A 19,235-nucleotide genomic window follows, 5' to 3' on the forward strand; every position below is an offset into this window, starting at 1 on the left:
GGCAATGCTACCTAAAGCAAATGACAGATTCACTGCAATCCTTATGAAAATTTCAGCAGCCCATTTTGTAAAACTGTTGTGGAATACTTAAATGTCAAATTGGTTCTTATCATTAAAAATAAACTTTAAACAACACAAGACTAGTTATAATGAAAAGTTAAACTGCCTGGTATACACTCAAAGTGCTGTAATAAGCAGAGAAAGGATTGAATAATTCTGTTCTCTAATTTAGGGTCAAGTGATTAAGGTACAAATATCCAGTTGTTAAGAACCCTGTCTTCTGAAGCTTTTAAAGAACTCCCACAGCAATTCTCCACTCTCCATCACACTTGTATGTTTGCCTTTGTCCTCCACTCCTCAAGTGCTCTTACACACATCAAAGATACTGTTTCCCCATATGTGGAATTACAAATGTCTACCAAGGTATGTAAGCTTTATAGTAACACTGAAAGAAAGAATTCTGCAACCATACAAATCTCAGAATCTGTGAGCAAACTGCTCAACTCTATAGTTTCTTCATCTGCAAAACAAGAATGACTAATAGAGTTGTTATAAGATCAAATTATTTATGTAAAGCATTTACAACAATACCAGGCACATTATGAACTCTCAATAAGAGCTGTATGATTTTGTATAACATACCCAAAATAGTTATATATATATATATACATATATATATATTTTTTTTTTAAAGAACATGTGGAAGTATGCCTAACCTATTGCTTAGCTTGCTACAGCTATTCAAAATTGACATAATTAGGACTGTGTATCAGGCCTTGATCCAGATTTGTTTAAGAGGTCACTTCTCCTGCCTTATGAAATGTTCTACTGCAGTTTTTTTTTAAATGATAATAGGAACTAAGAATAGGTACCTGTCCCTTTTTTGTGTTTGTTTCAGCTAGAAATGTTAAAATAACTTAGAAGTAAAGGAATGTAGAGTTCATTTGTTCAATTTTTTACATGGACTAAGATGGTATAACACATTACAATGCTGCAAGATAAGAAATTTATTTTGCTCTTCTATTAAAGGAAATAAGACAAATTCACCATCAACACCACCAAAAGATAAGTAGCACTTCCATAATTTAGAGTATAACCAAAGCACACAGGCCATAAGAAATGATATCCAAAATTTTGAGGACAGCAGCTTCCAAATGAAGATTTAATAAATACCTTCAGTTGTAATGATCAGTAAAACGGAAAGATTTGGCTTCCGACATATTATATAGGTGGCACTGTAACTGTTTAGACCGCTTTGCTTCTAGTCGGAGCTGTCTAGCTCTTTCTTTGACAGCTTGTTGCTCTGCTAATTTTTCTATCTGTTTTCTTCTTAGCCATCTGTAGAGAGAGACATAATCAGATCTGGTATCAGCCTGAATATATCTTCACACTTTACATTTATTACTATAGACAATTATAGGAAATTGGACTTCTTTATACTGAAATGCTCTGCTCAACACAAATTAATATTAACTGAAAATTTTCATTCTTATACCAAAGGCTCACACTAGGAAAGCATGGTAACGTTTACAATCAAATATTTGAATTAAGTTTGTCTTATAATGAAACTGCCAACTAAAAAACTTTTTAAAGTGATTTAGAAACTGTTTTACATGTGGAATACATAGGTCATATGTAAAATGATTTTTAAATCTTTTTTAAAATATGATTTTCTAAACAACTAAGTATTTGACTGGTTCCATATAATTTATTTAGCAGTATGCAGAAATGCTGCCTTGCTATTCTTGGTAGAGAAATCATAGAATTCCTGCTTTTCAGTGAATAAAATAATTCCTCCTTAAAATAGAAAAATAAGCCTTAGAAGAAAAATATCAACATTCTAACAAATTTAAGTCTATAAAGCTTGCTTAGGTTAAATAACATTAAAAATAACTATATATATTACATCTCTGGTATGAAAGTGCATATGTGGTGTGTGCATGTGTGTATATGTTTTCAGAAATAAATCCAAACAACTATATGATTGCACTAGCATAAAAGAGACTTAAGAAACCTCTCATCCAATGTTGGGTGGTCCTGAATTGGATAGTAGTTTGAGCAAATTAAATGCAGTCCCTTAGGGGTCAACTGGGAAGGGAAAGGAAAGAAAGAGGCAAAGAAACTAAGAAAGAGGAAGATAGCAGAAAAGAAAGAAATGAACTTCAAACAATGGACTAAATTTCCACTCCCTTTCCCAAGTCTTGCTGGCAAACTTATGAAGCCAGATTTGTTTCCTCAGAATAAGCCAGGTATTACACTCTTACCCAGGCAACTGAAAGGAGACTGGGTTTGCCTTCAATTACCAAAACAGGTGTCTAAATCCCCTTTTCATCTGGTCTGTACAGATCTTCCTCCTCTTTACAGAAAAAATACTTACTGGTTAAGTGCAACTCTTTATTCAGTTTTCTGAGGACTAAGTAGGAGAAGCTGTAACCAATCTTTGGCCCACTTCTCCAAGCAATGAACAAATCAATCAATCAATGGGAGGCTATCAAAAGTTATCACACTGGTGCCATTAAGAAATAGTATTAAAACATATCTTGAAAGAATGGTACAGATATTATGCAAAGTATGGAGTTAAATTTAAAACTGTGGCTTTAAAACTATAGGTATATAATATAAGGGATTAATTTTTTTTTAAGTTTTATTGACTATATAATTTTCTAAATTGCCCATGAGGAGGAGGGGAAACGCCCTTCCTTTGACTTACTGTTTAAAGGCCCTGTCACGGCCTTCTGTTCCTTTAAGGAAGACTAAGCACTCCTCTTGCTTTCGCAGTTCTTCTGTCTTTCTTTCTTTCAATTGTTCTTCATGCTTTTTTTTAAGCCATAATCGAAAAGCTTGCTGTGGATCTCTGTTTTCCTGCTGTTCGCAAAAGTAAGTTTTGCTTAATTTAAAGAAATGAAAACTACTTTTTAAGGCTCTGCCAATAGGACCGTGTAAGAATACATGTCCTATTCACCAGCTGTTCATAATAATACCAGTCTCATTACTTGCACTCTTAGCATCCAAACCAAATATATGACCTCTGAATCAACACTCACTGCCCTCTGGCTTCTTTCAAAAGTCTTACTGAGGTAATCAATAAATGGAGAATGTCAAGATGCAGTGATTGGCAAACTTTTCAAAACTGAGCCCTTTGACAAATAAAATAATTTTGCACACCGACACAAGCATATAAAGTCAGTATGAGTGAGGTATTGGTATCAATTACTGAAGTAAGCTCCATGGAAGCTCCAATGGAATTGAAAACCAATGACCCAACATTTGTGTTATTCAACCTTTCTTTTAAATTCTTCTTTCATTTTTAAGAGCATCTGCCAAGCCCATCTCCAAAAATGCAATTATTACTATGGAGCATGGCAATGAGGATTTTCAACCATAAGAATTTTTTCATAAGGATAATTGCCATGAGGATTTTGTCATAAGAATGGGCTAGTGGGAATAGCTTATTGTATGGTTCTTCAAACTTTATGATGGATACTATCCTCAAGGAGTTTTCAAAAGCTGAAAGAGCTCTTATTTGGGAGAGTAAAGAGAGCAAAGGGAAAGATTTTGCAGCTCTTCAGCCTTGGAAAAAGCATGACTCATTATATGGATGCCTGGCTAGAATACAAAAGGAAAAGATGCATTCATTTAATCCTGTTGCTACATCTGAGTTCTGTGATAGAGAGCTCCTACACCTTGCATTTTCCTTTATCTGTAGCCTATACTGCCAAGTATGCTCCAGTCTAATTTATATAATTTATATAACCTAGAATCTTTGGTGTATAATGCAGAACTTTGTGAAGAGGTCCTATGGACCTACAAGACCATTGCTGAACACCTGAAAATTTGAGAGTATCTGGAGATTACTAAAAAGTGTTCAATCTGCAACTATAGATTAAAAGAGTTAGGAATGCAGGGTCAGACAGGATTAATGGGTATCACTCACTGATGGGTATTCATTCAAGAGATATTTACAGAGCATCTACTACATACAGTATCTACCTGTACAGAGCTACTAGGATGCATCAAAGGTAGGGGGGGGCGGTGGGGAAACAAGGCTCCCTTTCTCATACATTCTATACCTGCACTGTATGATACAGTAGCCACTAGTCACAAGTAACTACTTAAATAAAATTAGAGATTCAGTATCTCAGTCACATTAGCTACATTTTAAGTACTTAACAATCAAATTATGGCTAGTGGCCACTTTACTGGACAGTGTAGATACAGTGTTACCATCATCACAGAAAATTGTATTGGGCAGTGTTGTTCAAGATAAGATGAAATATAGGATTGATTGACTGTTATGTCAGGTTCAAAAGAAAAGTATGGTAAGGAAAGACAGTAATAATGGGAGATGTGAGGAGAAAGGAATAAACTCCTAGGAACATAGTATCTACCAAGGCTGAATCAGGAAGAACTGAAAATGTGAACAGGTTGATTACTAGTAATGAAACTGAATCAATAATCAAAAATCTCCCCCAAAACAAAAGTCCAAAACTAGATGGCCTCCAGAAAATCTAAAGAAGAATTAATACCGATCATTCTCAAACTCTTCCAATAAACAGGAGAGGACACTTCCAATCCATTTTAAGAGGCCTGAATTACTGTGATACCAAAGCCAGACAAAGACAATACAAGAAAACAAAATTAGAGGCTGATATGCTTGATGAATTCTTTAAATGTAAAAATACTCAACAAACTATCAGAAAAGCTAATTCAGCAGTATATTAAAAAAGATCATACATCAATGATCAAGTGGGATTTTACAGAGATGCTGCTGCTGCTGCTGCTGCTAAGTTGCGTCAGTCGTGTCCGACTCTGTGCAACCCCAGAGACGGGAGCCCACCAGGCTCCCCTGTCCCTTAGATTCTCCAGGCAAGAACACTGGATTGGGTGGCCATTTCCTTCTCCAATGCATGAAAGTGAAAAGTGAAAGTGAAGTCGCTCAGTCGTGTCCAACTCTTAGCCCATGGACTGCAGCCTACCAGGCTCCTCCATTCATGGGATTTTCCAGGCAAGAGTACTGGAGTGGGCTGCCACTGCCTTCTCCAACAGAGATGCTAGGATGGTTCAAATCTACAAATCAGTGTTATACACATTAACGAAGTGAAAGATAAAAATCATATGATGATCTAAATAGATGCATAAAAAGCATTTGACAAAATATATATTTTCACGATAAAAACTCTCAAAAATTGGGTATAGAGAGAATATACCTCAATATAATGAAGACTATATATCACAAGTCCACAGCTAACATCATACTATCAGGGGCAAGACAAGAATCCCCATTCTCACTATTTTTATTCAACACATACTTGAAGATCCAGCTGGAGCAATCAGACAAGAAAAAGAAATAAAAGGCATTTGAATTAGAAAGAAAGAAGTGAAATTGCTCTATTTGCACATTACATATTATTATTATATACAAAAACCCTAGAGACTTCACCCCTCCCCACAAAAAAAAAAAAATAAACCATTCAGTAAAGCTGCAGGATACAAAATCAATATATAAAAATCAACTGTGTTTCAATACACTAAAAACAAACTATCTGAAAGAGAATTAACAAGGCCTTGTAAAATAGCATGAAAAAAGAATGAAATAGGTACCTAGGAATAAACTTAACCAAGGAGGTGAAAGACTATATGCTGAAAGCAAAAAGACATTGATGAAAGAAACTGAAGATAAAAATGAATGGAAAGATACTCCATGACCATGGACTAGAAAAATTAATACTGTTAAAATGTCCATACTATCTAAAAATTGTCCATGCAATCTAAAATTCATTACATAAAAGTTCCAATGGAATTTTTCACAAAATTGAAAAAAACTCCTAAAATCTGTATAAGATCCAAACCTCCAATGTAATCCTGAGAAAGAACAACAAAGCTGGAAGCATCTCACTTCCTGATTTTTATCTATATTATAAAGCTGAAGCAATCAAATAGTATATTAATAGTACTGGCATGAGAATAGACACAGATCAATGGAAGAGAATAGAGAGCACAGAAATCAACCCATGCATATACTGTCAATTATTTTCAACAAAGAAACCAATAATAACAATGAGGAAGGAACAGTCTCTTCAATAAATGGAATTGGGAAAACTGAATTGCTACACGTAAAAACTACCTCATTTCCTTTTCTCTTAATATACTGGATAGAACTACCAGAATAAAATTATTTATTATAGAAGGGAGGCTTACCTGTCTCTGACTTTAATGGGTATACCTATAGTATTTCCTAAGATAGTATTTATCCTGTAATCCACATTTTACTAGAAAAAATTAAAAATAAATGCTAGTAAATATGAGTATATACTTTTTCTATATCTTTTAATGTAGACAAATTCTTTTTATTTACCTATTTTGTACTAAATATATTAATAGATTTGTTATTATTGGTCCATAATTTCCTTCCTAAAATAAACTGTACTTGGTTATAGCATGCTATTATTTTACTATACAGTTTGAGTCAAATTTCTCAATATTTTCTCTTTTAGTTCATGGTTTCAGGTTTACTACCTGAAAAGATACTGTCCATCCCAAGATTATAAAAGCTAAATTTCTATAAATAGCATAATAAATAATGTAAAAGTACATCATTTTGTTAGTCAAGGAAAACATATTTACAGACATAATAGACAAGGATTAAAATCTGTACTGCGGGCAATCCAAGAGACCCTGGTTCAAATACTGGGTCAGAAAGACCCCTGGAGAAGGGATAGGCTATCCACTCCAGTATTCTTGGGCTTCCCTGGTAGCTCAGTTGGTAAAGAATCCACCTGCAATGCAGGAGGACCTGGATTCCATCTCTGGGTGGGGAAGATCCCCTGGAGGAGGGCATGGCAACCAATTCCAGTTTTTTTTCCTGGAGAATCCCCATGGACAGAGGAGCCTGATGGGCTAGAGTCCACGAGGTCGCAAAGAGTCGGACATGACTGAGAAACTAAGCACAAGAAAAATAAAACTAATAAAAAAGAAAAGACTACAAATAGGAAATTCACAGAAAACACATCCTCATATACACTCATATATATTAATAATTTGAAAAAAATAAGAAAATAAACTACATACAGTGTTAGACAGGATATATTAAACATTCACTCTTACATACTGCTGGAGGGACTAAAAATTAATACAAACTTTTAGGAGGCTAACTTTGCATATTTAACCACAACTTTCATTCTGGACATCCAATAAGTCATAAATTTCCAAGAAACCCTCTTATAGAATATTGATGTTCTCCTATAGAATTTACGTGTTCACAACAGCCCTGTTAATTAATAGAGAAATATTAGAATCAATCTAAATATCTACAAGTGAGGAATGGTTTAATAAGTTACATCTGAAAGTAGAATATCATGGAGCTATTTGAAAAGAGATCTAAATGCAATGATCTAAAAATACATCCTTGATGAATAAGTGAAAAAACCCAACCACATAATACATTTTTAGCAGATAAACATGTAAATAAAAATAAAAGCTATAAGGATTTGCAGCACACTGTTAAAAGCAGTTACCACTAGGAGATGAGCCTGGAAGGGGTTAGGATTGAATTGTCAATTTTTAGTTTATATACTACTAAGTCACTTCAGTCGTGTCTGACTCTATGCGACCCCATAGACGGCAGCCCACCAGGCTCCACTCTTCGTGGGATTCTCCAGGCAAGAACACTGGAATGGGTTGCCATTTCCTTCTCCAATGCATGAAAGGGAAAAGTGAAAATGAAGCCGCTCAGTCGTGTCCAACCCTCAGCGACCCCATGGACTGCAGCCTACCAGGCTCCTCCGTCCACAGGATTTTTCAGGCAAGAGTACTGGAGTGGGGTGCCATTGCCTTCTCCTTTAGTTTATATACATTTTTTAAGTAGTAGGGATATAGATGATTTTTTTTTACTTTCTTATGGGGTTTTTGTATATTTCAAATTTTTTAAAAAATTAAATAATATGATGGCTTCGTTAGTTTTCACATAAGATTCCTATACATCTACTCTTAAGTGAGACCAATCTGTAGAGATTTTGTGTACATTGTCCTATTTAAATATCAAAGTTACATATCTTGAAAAAAATTAATTGGTAGCTTTCCTTTTTTCTGTGCTTTAACTGTTTGAATAAAATAAGAGTCATTTCATTTTTACAAGGCTTCTTAGAATTTAATTATGTAATAAAGTTATCTGCATGTTGCATCTTTTGCAAGGGTAGTTCTTGGACCATTTTTTCTACTTATTCTTTAGGCTTTTAGTCTGATAGTCAGACTCCCTTCTGTAAATAAATCCAGCTTTCATATATGTATGAACTTATTCTTCATGAAGAAGAACTACTTACTCTACTGTTCATGTCTTCAATCTGCTTTGCTCGCTGAATTCTCCTCATTTCTAGGACCTGCTCTCTCTTCTTTTGCAACCATGCTTTAAATACCATGTCGTTTTCTTTTTTCTTTTCTTTTTCTTCTTCTATTTTCTTTTGATCTTCCTGGGGGAAAGAATATCCAAACACACTAATTAATAAAATTATATATGTTATCAAAGTAGAGAGAGATATTTTGATGTCTAACATTAGAATTCCCTCTAAAAATTTCCATCTGTAAATTGGGCCTCCCTAAAGAAAACAGGGCCTCCAATTTTCTTAGGGGAAAAAAGGAAGACTTCAGATAAATTGCAGAGGTAAAGTCTATAATTACATAAATCTACACTATGCAACATGCTGTTCAAGAATTTCTTGGATCTCTCCTTTGCTTCCTAGTTTATTCTTGGTATTTAACTCCTCAAAAACCACAGCTATGCAAAAGACTGCCCCAAACACACACACACACACACACACACACACACACTCTCTCTCTCTCTCTCTCTCACTCTACAAGCATGAATATGGTGTCTACAGAAGCACTATAAATGCCTTAAACATTTTTAGACTATTGTTAAATTTGTTAATTGTGACACATGACATTGTGATTACGAAACCAGTGCTATTATCATTTTCTTTTTGAAGTATACAATCATCTCTGAAGTGTACAAGTGAGCAATGATTGGTTGTCTAGGACTTGCTTTGAAAAAAACTTCCGCCAAAAAAGGAAGAGATGAAGCAAATAAGCCAAAATCTCAATGACTCTTGAATCTGGGTAATGGAGACATAAGGGTTAACTGTACCTTCATATGTGTTGGAGATTTTTTATCATAATGTTTAAAAACATTTTCAACTAGTGTATATCCATAAAGTAACATTTTTGCTATCATAAAAATATTTAAACAGTTAACTATAAGAACAAAATGAATTTCTTTAACTGAATTATTAAAGTGATGTTATAAAAGAGAGTTACTTAAACTTTAAGGGAGGTATTTACTTAAACCAATTATGAAGAGCTATAAAACAGTAACTGGGAGCAATGCAGCAAGTCTTAGTGGAAATATCACCATGGTAGAAGTTAAGAGATCTGAGTAACAATCATACTGCCATCATACTATGTTAATTCAGGCAAACCCTTTAACTCAGTATTCTCATCTATAATATGAAGTTGTATTAACAAGCTCATAAGTCTCTTTCAATACTAAAATTTTAGCATGGAAATAAACTGAATGATAGAATCCATGCTTAAACTGTTTTCAAATAATGAATTCAGAGTTCTTTCCATGTGTTTTGACAGTATACCAAGCCCTTTTTGATCGAACAAAATGTAGAAGGAAAAATTCTATACAATTAATAGCATAAAATGTCTTTAAAAACTTGTATACCATTTTCTAAGCCCTTATAATGGAGCTTACATAATATGTGAATTTACTAAGTATTACATTTTATATTTATTTTAGCTCCCTTTTACCAAAGGATTTGGGATGCCTTGCATGAATAATTGTAGGACAATTATTTTTCCAGACAGGACATCTGGATTAAACAGATGATATTAGCCAAAGCACAGACACTGCAGCTGCCAAAGAGAACAGTGAGATGATGCACTTAGTGTAGAGAGATGGAGTAGAGCAGCCCTATTTGCCCCTAGGAAATATTTTGCAGGGCATCAAAAAGGAAAGCCTTCTCCTGAAACCAGCTGAAAATATTTTAAAGTCTTAGCACTTAATTGAGCTAGTACATAACCAAAGTGAAATTTAGTTATGAGGATCCTGACATGAGAAAGTATATCCCAAAAAAGTGACACCCAAAAAAAGAGGATCAAAAGAAAAACGAACTATCCATTAGTCATACCCATTAAAGATTACCATTAGTTCATTAGTGAAAAAGACACTGACATTATATAAAACCTCATATATAACTTCTACAGAAATATATACAGAAGCACACATGTAAACATGTATGTGTGTATGCAGCAAACAAGTAGTTCAGTTATTCTCAACAAATTCTTTTATATTACCATGCAGTTCTGAGTTAACAGATCCTTTTATGTATCTATTATATACCTGAACCAAGGAAGCTGAGTCTAATAAGAGTTCAGATTTCAGTAGCCAACTAAGCTAAATTTTACTTAGTATGCACCCTTTCAGATTTCCTGCCTAAAAGTGTGCTATAGGTTACAACATGTTCTTAGTAACTTCATTTCTTAATCTTTTTCTGCTAATTTGAGTTCCTGATTTAAATGCCAGAAATTTCCATTGATCATTTCCTACATAAGTGGAAAATATACCACTTCTCAACTTCTCAATGGAGAAGGCAATGGCACCCCACTCCAGTACTCTTGCCTGGAAAATCCCATGGATGGAGGAGCCTGGTGGGCTGCAGTCCATGGGGGTCACTGAGAGTCGGACACGACTGAGCGACTTCACTTTCACTTTTCACTTTCATGCATTGGAGAAGGAAATGGCAACCCACTCCAGTGTTCTTGCCTGGAGAATCCCAGGGACGGGGTATCCTGGTGGGCTGCCGTCTATGGGGTCGCACAGAGTCGGACACGACTGAAGCGACTTAGCAGCAGCAGCAACTTCTCAACATGACAGGAAAACTGGGATTTCTACTTTGCTACAAACACGTCATGGGACTTTGGTAAAGTTATTTAAATTTTCTGGACTAGTTTTTCACCTATGAAATAATCTTTAAGGTTTCTTCTTATGTTCTATTAACTGTGATTCTTTTGCCATTAGGTATTTTCAGGTAGACATTTTATGTGGTTCAGCTTAATGCTATCTGGTATTCAGTAAAACAGAGAATCAGGGCACTGATTTATGTAGTTCAGAGAAAATTCCCATTTTAGTACTTAGAAGTTTCAATTATAAAACACTTTTATTCTCTTTAGGAGCAACCCCCCCTCAAAATAATAATTTTGGATTCTGTAGGGCATCTTGGAGACATTTCAGTTAGGTTATTAGGCTCTATTCTTAAATTAAAACGAAAATCCCTGAAATCAAGAAAATGTAGTGTTGATAACAATCTATAAGAGGAACAGAAAAGAGTTTTATTCCAGCCACACTGAGGACTATTGGCCAGGAGACACAAATTCAAGAAGCATCTGGATTGTGTTCCACGGCATTACACAATAGGGGAGGCATATATATAGGCAAAAAATGCAAATCACAGAGTTGTTTGTCAGGATTAGGATTGAAGCTAGCAAAAAATAATGGTGCTTCTTAAGCAAGGATTGGCTGGTATCTGAAATGGTTAAATAACTACAAGGGGAGACCTTGAGACCATCAGGTTGAAGCTGGCAGATGGTATTTTGAAGAGGTCTGGTGATGTACTTGAGTTTGACGCAGTTCAGAAAATTCAGGTTCTCGGTGATACAGGAACACATCTGAAACCATATCCACAATGGCCACCCAGCTCCATTCTGGATGCCTGAACCACAGTTTTTTATCTTGTCAGAACAAAGAACATGAAATATCAAATATGACAGGGGTACATTCCTTCAAGGTTTCAAAAGAGACAGATTAACATGTACACAGTAATTCAGTATGGCCTTGGTGTCTGGGAAGGGGCCCTCATCTTCAAAGGAGAACCAGCATGAGTGTCATGGGAAGGTGGGGAGCATTTATCCTATCTTCAAGGAGGCATTCTAAACAATCTGGTAAGTATTGGGGGTTTTTTTTCCCCCCAATGGTGAAAGCAGAGGGGCTGTTCAAATAGCAGGCTGTCCTAGTCAGCATAAGAGGCTTCCCAGGCAGTGCACAACGTTCAAGACAAATCATGTATAAGCCAGGATTCCCCATACCTCAATATGTGAAAATTTCTTCCATCCGGTAGTCCTGGAAGATGCATGAAATATACACACACACATACACACACACCAGAGAATTATAATCTAATTCCTTTGTTGCCTTCTAAACCCCAACAAATTTGTGCCTTCATTTTGTCCATCTGACATCTGATTTTCTCCTATCTCATGTCAAAATTGGGCTTTCCTGATAGCTCAGCTGGTAAAGAATCCACCTGCAATGCAGGAAACCCTAGTTTGGGGGTTGGGAAAATCCCCTAGAGAAGGGACAGGCTACCCACTCCAGTATTCATAGGCTTCCCTGGTGGCTCCGATGGTAAAGAATCCACCTGCAATGTGGGAGACCTGGGTTTGATTCCTGGGTTGGGAAGATGCCCTGGAGGAGGGCATGGCAACCCACACCAGTATTCTTGCCTGGAGAATCCCCATGGACAGAGGAGCCTGGCAGCCTACAGCCCAGGGGGTCACAAAGAGTCAAACACAACTGAGCAATGAAGCACAGCACAGCATATCGAGATTATTTTCAGGAGTCACTTAACTTCTCTGAGCCTCACCTTTAAAAGGAAAGGATCAGATGAAACCATCGCTGAGATCTCCTCTAGCTCTAACACAAGTCATTTATTACTATGCTTTTGTGATCTTCACAAGAAAGGACCAGGGTAATCAAGGTGCTTGTTCCGTAAATACAGATTGTTAACACTTAACCATTTAATTTAACAACAGGAAAAAACAAGCAAGTGCATGTATCCAAACATTTGAAGAACCATGTCAATTCTTACTGAATTTATAAAACATAGAAACATATCCTACTTTCAATATAATGCCCACTTGTGCTCTCACCTCTTTCTTCAGCTTTTCTCTCTTTTGTTCTAGTCGTTTTTTCAGTTCTTTCTGTCGAGGAGAGAGACAGAATGTTGAGGTCGCTGGAAACACATCTGCAGACTGGGTCCTCTGGTTAGATTTTCCGTTCCCCTTACTTCGATCTGAGTTGACAGCAGAGCTTGGGTAAGTCTTGGGGTTGGGTGGTGGCTGAGGGATGTAAGTCAGTGGCTCTTCTGTTGATGAGGGAGCAAGAGCATGTACTTTGGCTACTGGCTCTTCTTTCTTGACTCCACTCACAGACGAATTGGGAGATCTGGGTGACAACTGCTGAGGTTCACCTTCTGTACTATTAGCATTATTAATGGGAGGCAAAACCCCCTGACTCTTAATGTCTTGTAAATTCACAAGTTCAAACTTTCCATCTCTCTCCATTAGGATTTTCCTATCCTTGTTTTCTTCACAATTTCCATCAGTAAGTGACAGGATCACATTTTCTTGTCCAAATTCATTGGAAATACATAACTGTGACAGTTTTCCAGACACATTACTTTCATTTTCAAAATAATTTTTGTAAGTATCACTGTCTTCCAGAGGAGGAACTTCTAAATCAACTAATTTGTCCTTGAATTTAAGTTTGCGTTCCCTTTTATCATTCACTGGTTCTTGATTTTGTAGAAGTCTGTTGGCTTGTATAATTTTCTCCATAATATATCTCCTTAATTCCTCATCCTCTTCCTCCTCCAGGTCTTGATGGCTTTCTAGTTTGGATTCTTGCAAAGAGTTTTCACTATCTGAATCTGATATGGGGTCCAAAGGTTGAACACTTGGTACAGAAATAAAGTCATTTCTTCTCAGTGAAACCTCATCCTTCAAAGATTTATCAGGATCAGAAAGCTGCTTGGTGTGTTCTATTTCTGTTTCATTCTCTTTTAAGTCTTGGTTAATATTCTCTTCATTCCCACAAGCCATCTAGAAAAAGAGAGATGAGATTCATTTTCAGTAAAAATTGAGACTCTTTGTCCATTCATATGTAGACAATCCAAAATGGATGTTCATACTCATAATTTATTTTATGAATGGGAAAAGTTACATGCTTACTGCTCATATTATCACTCATAGTTTTCTAATTCATATTTTACTTCCCCAAGGAAAAAAGCAAAAAAATTGGGGAAAAATTTAAATCTGAATTTGATGTTGCTAAGTACTAGAGTCATTACTTTTTTTAAAGATTCCATGCCAATGTATAAAAATGTAACTACAAACAGTACAATATTATTATCCCTCCCTCTATAAAATGTTCCTCCTTTTACATTTTCAGAAGAATATACTTTTAAATGTTTTCTCCTTGTAATATTTGTACTTTTTCAAAAAGATATCTTTCTCCCCAGGACCATTACAAGGTCACAGCCTTTGGTCAAGTCATCATTCGGAGTTTCCTATGATCTTTTCAAATTATTACTGCTGCTATTTTCTGCATGATCTATACCCAAATTCCAAGTCACTTTTTACCTCTGGATCAGATTTTCCTTCCTCAATTATCTTCAGAGGCTCCAGTAATCTATGTTAAACACCATTATATAACTTGGTCTTACTTTTTTAAAAAAATTTAATCCCACATGAACCATGAACCAGTATTTTCACAAAACCCTATTCCACATCTACTAAGTAATGGCTACTATGTCCTGCTGTCGTCAAGCCCTTTAAAATTCCCTTCCTCTTTTACTAGCTTAGTCACCAATTCTAAGAGCCTCTTCTTCCTAACCTGGACAACACTGCTGTTAAGTCCAATAAGCAAATCAACGTGGCCTCCTAAAATGACTACCAAGTAACTAAAATTAAACTAAGATCTCTGCAGTGTAATTGTTCTTTTTAGCCTTATTTTATTCTCTGGTTCATTTCTACAGTATCTGTTTTCAAATTCTCCTTTAGCTTTTACTTCTTTTTAAAATCCACTACAATAAAATCTTCCCCTAAACCCTCACCCCTGTTTCTCTGTCATCCATTTTTTCCTACCAGCCTCAAAGGAAAAAGTGATTTTAATAATCCACTGAAATGACCAAGATTCATTAGAGCACTGTGTTTTAACCACTGCTGTATCCACAGCACCTAGAACAACCTCTGACACCATGGCCAAGTGATCATTACTTTTCAATGAATGAATAAGCAATAAGGCAATGAATTATCATTATAATTTCTCTAATTCTTTAACCCTGTGCTGTGGATCTCATACCCTGCTAGTCATGAGACCTTGGTTCAGCATTATTGCTCTGGTATCTCTTCCTCTGGGCTTCCCTGGTGGCTCAGACGGTAAAGAATCGCCTGCAGTGTGACAGACCTGGGTTTGATCCCGGGTTGGGAAGATCCCTTGGAGAAGGGAATGGCTACCCACTCCAGTATTCTGGCCTGGAGAATTCCATGGTCAGAGGAGCCTGGCGGGCTACAGTTCATGGAGTCGCAAAGAAGAGGATACGACTGAGCGACTTTCACTTTTCTTTCATCTCTTCCTCTACTCATTCTGATTATTTTTCTGTTAAAGATGCATAAAACCACCATGTAAAAGCCATCTTAGAAAAGTCTTCACTTTTTACTCTGTTGCCTTTTCCAAATGTTATCTATCTCATCTGTCTTCTCCACTGCATAAGAAAGCAAGATAGAACCAAGAGAGAGTTGTGATAACAAAACCTTCAGCCTTCATCTCCTTGTAGTCTTTTCCTTAACCCTCTTCAAACTGGCTCCTGCTGTAAATACTTTGATCAACATCCCTCTCAAGTCACCTGTCTTATCCCAGTCTTGGTCCTTTTCTTCATTACTTCCCTATTTAGTGACACTAATTATATTATGTATAATAGTTATATATTTTAATAAAATTATATATAATTAGTGTCAGTAGGAGCTTCTCTGGTGGCTCAGATGGTAAAGACAATCCCCTGGAGAAGGGAATGGCTACCCACTCCAATATCCTTGCCTGGAGAATTCCATGAACAGAGGAGTCTGGCGGGCTGCAGACACAACTGGGCGAATAACACTTTTACTTTCTTTCATTTTTCAGTGTCAATACGTATGCATATATATATATATATATATATATACACTCATATAGTATAGATATACATACACACTGTATATAAGTAAAAAGAGACAGAACCTTCTATAATTCAGAAACTGATTCATTTTCCTAGATAGCCCTACTGCATGTCTGATAAATAGTATAGGATCATGATTAATGGATCCACTTTTTTCTACATATATTCCTGTGTCTCAGTCTTTGACCCTTTATTTTTTTCTGTATAGTTATTCCCCTAAAATTCACTCTTAACGCTTCAAATATTAGCTGAAAGACCATGTTTTTGAGGATTTGCTTTATTTTTTATGTATATTGAAAGTAAATCCCCTGATTTTACCTAAGTTCACATAAAGTAGACATTAGTTGTATTTGCTTTTTACTTCTGATGCAATAAATTGTGTTACTGAATTATATAAATTATAATTTTATTTTTAATTATAATTTTAGCTTTAAGTGCTAATTTAATCACTGTTCTCTAATTAACCCTATGCTTTATGACACAACATTTAAACTCTATATGCTTCCATTTTTTCCTGTCTAAAATAGGAATAATGCTACTCGTTCTATGTATATCAAAGAAATTTTGTGAGGTTTAAATGAGATAATACATGTGAAAACAACTCAAGAACTACAAAACACTTGTTAATATGATTACTACGAATGCTGCTGGCAATTTATATGTACCTCCATTATGCTGGCACCGCTTTTTTCTTTTTCATTAATCAACCACTCCAGGTCCTTTTCAAAGTCATCTTCATATTCTCCACTGTCTTTTGAATCAGTATCTTTATTTTCATTCATTTTCTGTTTGTTAAAGAATAATGCTGTAAGATTAAAAGAGATAAGGTGTTACGTCATGTTCACTTTAGGGGCAGTATGGAGTATGAAGATTAATGCTTCTTCTTCTAAGTCACTTCAGTCGTATCTGACTCTGTGCAACCCCATAGATTGCAGCCCACCAGGCTCTGCCGTCCCTGGGATTCTCCAGGCAAGAACACTGCAGTGGGTTGCCATTTCCTTCTCCAAGATTAATGCTAAAGGTAAGCTAATTAACACATAGAAACACAAATTATGGGATGTTCAGAATAAACATATCAGTATATCCTAAAATAGAGACTTACAAAGGCCAGACATTTTCTAGGTATTTGTTCAGTTCAGTTCAGTCGCTCAGTCCTGTCCGACTCTTTGCGACCCCGTGAATCGCAGCACGCCAGGCCTCCCTGTCCATCACCAACTCCCGGAGTTCACTCAGACTCACGTCCATTGAGTCAGTGATGCCATCCAGCCATCTCATTCTCTGTCGTCCCCTTCTCCTCCTGCCCCCAATCCCTCCCAGCATCAGAGTCTTTTCCAATGAGTCAACACTTCGCATGAGGTGGCCAAAGTACTGGAGTTTCAGCTTTAGCATCATTCCTTCCAAAGAAATCCCAGGGCTGATCTCCTTCAGAATGGACTGGCTGGATCTCCTTGCAGTCCAAGGGACTCTCAAGAGTCTTCTCCAACACCACAGTTTAAAAGCATCAATTCTTCGGCACTCAGCTTTCTTCACAGTCCAACTCTCACATCCATACATGACCACAGGAAAAACCATAGCCTTGACTAGACGGACCTTTGTTGGCAAAGTAATGTCTCTGCTTTTCAATATGCTGTCTAGGTTGGTCATAACTTTTCTTCCAAGGAGTAAGCGTCTTTTAATTTCATGGCTGCAGTCACCATCTGCAGTGATTTTGGAGCCCAAAAAAATAAAGTCTGACACTGTTTCCACTGTTTTCCCATCTATTTCCCATGAAGTGATGGGTCCAGATGCCATGATCTTCGTTTTCTAGGTATACCACTCCTAATAACCATTGCATCTCCCCCCAATTCCTGACAGCCTAATATACAAGGAGATTTAATAAGGCAGATATAAGAAGACTATCTGAGTATCAGAGAAGGATTTTCCACATCCCCTGCCAATCATTAAAACTCCTTGTCCAGGTCTGAGCCGATGAATCAGCTTTTTAGTCTTACTCACACACATTTTCTTATATTCAAATTAAAATGATTATACTAATTGTGATCCTCAGTTTCTCAATCCTTCTGGTAATTTATTCAGTGTAATTATAATTTCTGATCTGAGAGGGTTTTTTTTAACTATGTAACAATTGACTCTTAGTTATGGTAAAAGCTAATTTCCACAGAAGTCAAACTGCTGTCAAATTCTAAATAAAATATTTTTTTATATAAAAAACAAACTGTAATGCCTACTACTATCTGGAAGGCAGTGACCATAAATAAGAATGTCAGGTGAAAATTAATAAATGTTTGTGAAAATGGTGTATAAATTTTAGTCATTTTTAAGAAAACAAACCATACAGTTATCTGAAAATTGAGGTCAGTTCCAAGCCCTAATTATTGGCCCATAATTTTTCAAATGAAAGATGCATGTCAATCTTTACCTATAACATGTCTTTGTGTGTGTGAGCATACTATATATGTATGTGAATATACATTACAATGTTAACAAACCTATTTGTTGAACACCTACAACATGTCTCTAAAAATTATAAAATATGCTCTTGAGCCCTGATACAGAAGACAAATGTAAGTCAAATACATACATTCCAAATGTAGACAAAACATAAATTGAAAATGCAGGTAAGTGGAACAAAGGTATAAAGGACTGTGGAAGGAAGAATTAAAAAGCAACTAAGTTTAAAATTGGAAATATCAAGGCAAGTTGAGATGTATTTTGAATATTGATATGAGAGTTCATCATCTACTCCAGACAAGAGAACAGTCTGAAAAAGAACAAACATAAAAGTACATGGAATTTCCCAATATGACCTGAACATAAATGTGCCCCTGGAAAAGGTTCTAAAAGGAGACAGAAGGGGTCAGTTTGATGTCATATTATCTTTTCAAAAAGAAAAAGCTTGAGGGAAAATTGTTTATGTATATCTAATTGTCATGAAATAGCCAGAGGTAGAAATATACAGCAATAATCTGCATACTTTCTGCTACTGACTTAAAACAAAAACAAAAAGAGCAATGCTCTGTAAATACACTTAGAATTTTAGGTCCAATTTCAAAGAACTGTAGAAATATGATTCGCAGGACCCCAAACACCTGGGACCCTGTTTCTATACCTGCCTTTTCTTGCTCTAACACCAAGATTAAGTTACCTAAAAACCTGTCTGGAAGTAGAAAGTACAGATGTCAAGAA

The 19,235-nt window shown here is 36.0% G+C and overlaps 1 protein-coding gene across 2 annotated transcripts; it reads right to left on the reverse strand.

Moving 5' to 3' along the window:
* Positions 1 to 999: 999 nt before the first annotated feature.
* Positions 1,000 to 16,938, reverse strand: CCDC181 (coiled-coil domain containing 181). 2 transcript variants are annotated; one of them, XM_010836693.1, is made up of 5 exons: positions 16,715 to 16,938; positions 12,985 to 13,935; positions 8,319 to 8,465; positions 2,711 to 2,865; positions 1,005 to 1,338 (listed from the first exon to the last, which is right to left on the reverse strand). In XM_010836693.1, the coding sequence occupies exons 1-5, from the start codon at positions 16,829 to 16,831 to the stop codon at positions 1,176 to 1,178; spliced, it is 1,533 nt and encodes a 510-aa protein (XP_010834995.1). In that variant the 5' UTR covers positions 16,832 to 16,938; the 3' UTR covers positions 1,005 to 1,175. The 2 variants fall into 2 exon arrangements, with proteins under 2 accessions (XP_010834996.1, XP_010834995.1); XM_010836694.1 differs by lacking the exon at positions 8,319 to 8,465 and having other exon boundaries at positions 1,000 to 1,338.
* Positions 16,939 to 19,235: the final 2,297 nt, after the last annotated feature.

The sequence above is a fragment of the Bison bison genome, unplaced genomic scaffold (assembly GCF_000754665.1).
Source record: "Bison bison bison isolate TAMUID 2011002044 unplaced genomic scaffold, Bison_UMD1.0 scf7180017864064, whole genome shotgun sequence".
NCBI classification, from domain to species: Eukaryota; Metazoa; Chordata; class Mammalia; order Artiodactyla; family Bovidae; genus Bison; species Bison bison.

What these genes read in the sequence shown, in the direction of transcription:
- CCDC181 (XM_010836693.1), bottom strand. Translation starts at nt 16,831, where the DNA reads ATGAATGAAAATAAAGATACTGATTCAAAAGACAGTGGAGAATATGAA. An exon ending in GCGGTGCCAGCATAATGGAG is followed by an intron (nt 13,936 to 16,714) that starts GTACATATAAAT and finishes CTCTTTTTCTAG; the next exon opens with ATGGCTTGTGGGAATGAAGA. An exon ending in TTGAAGACATGAACAGTAGA is followed by an intron (nt 2,866 to 8,318) that starts GTAAGTAGTTCT and finishes TTTTGCGAACAG; the next exon opens with CAGGAAAACAGAGATCCACA.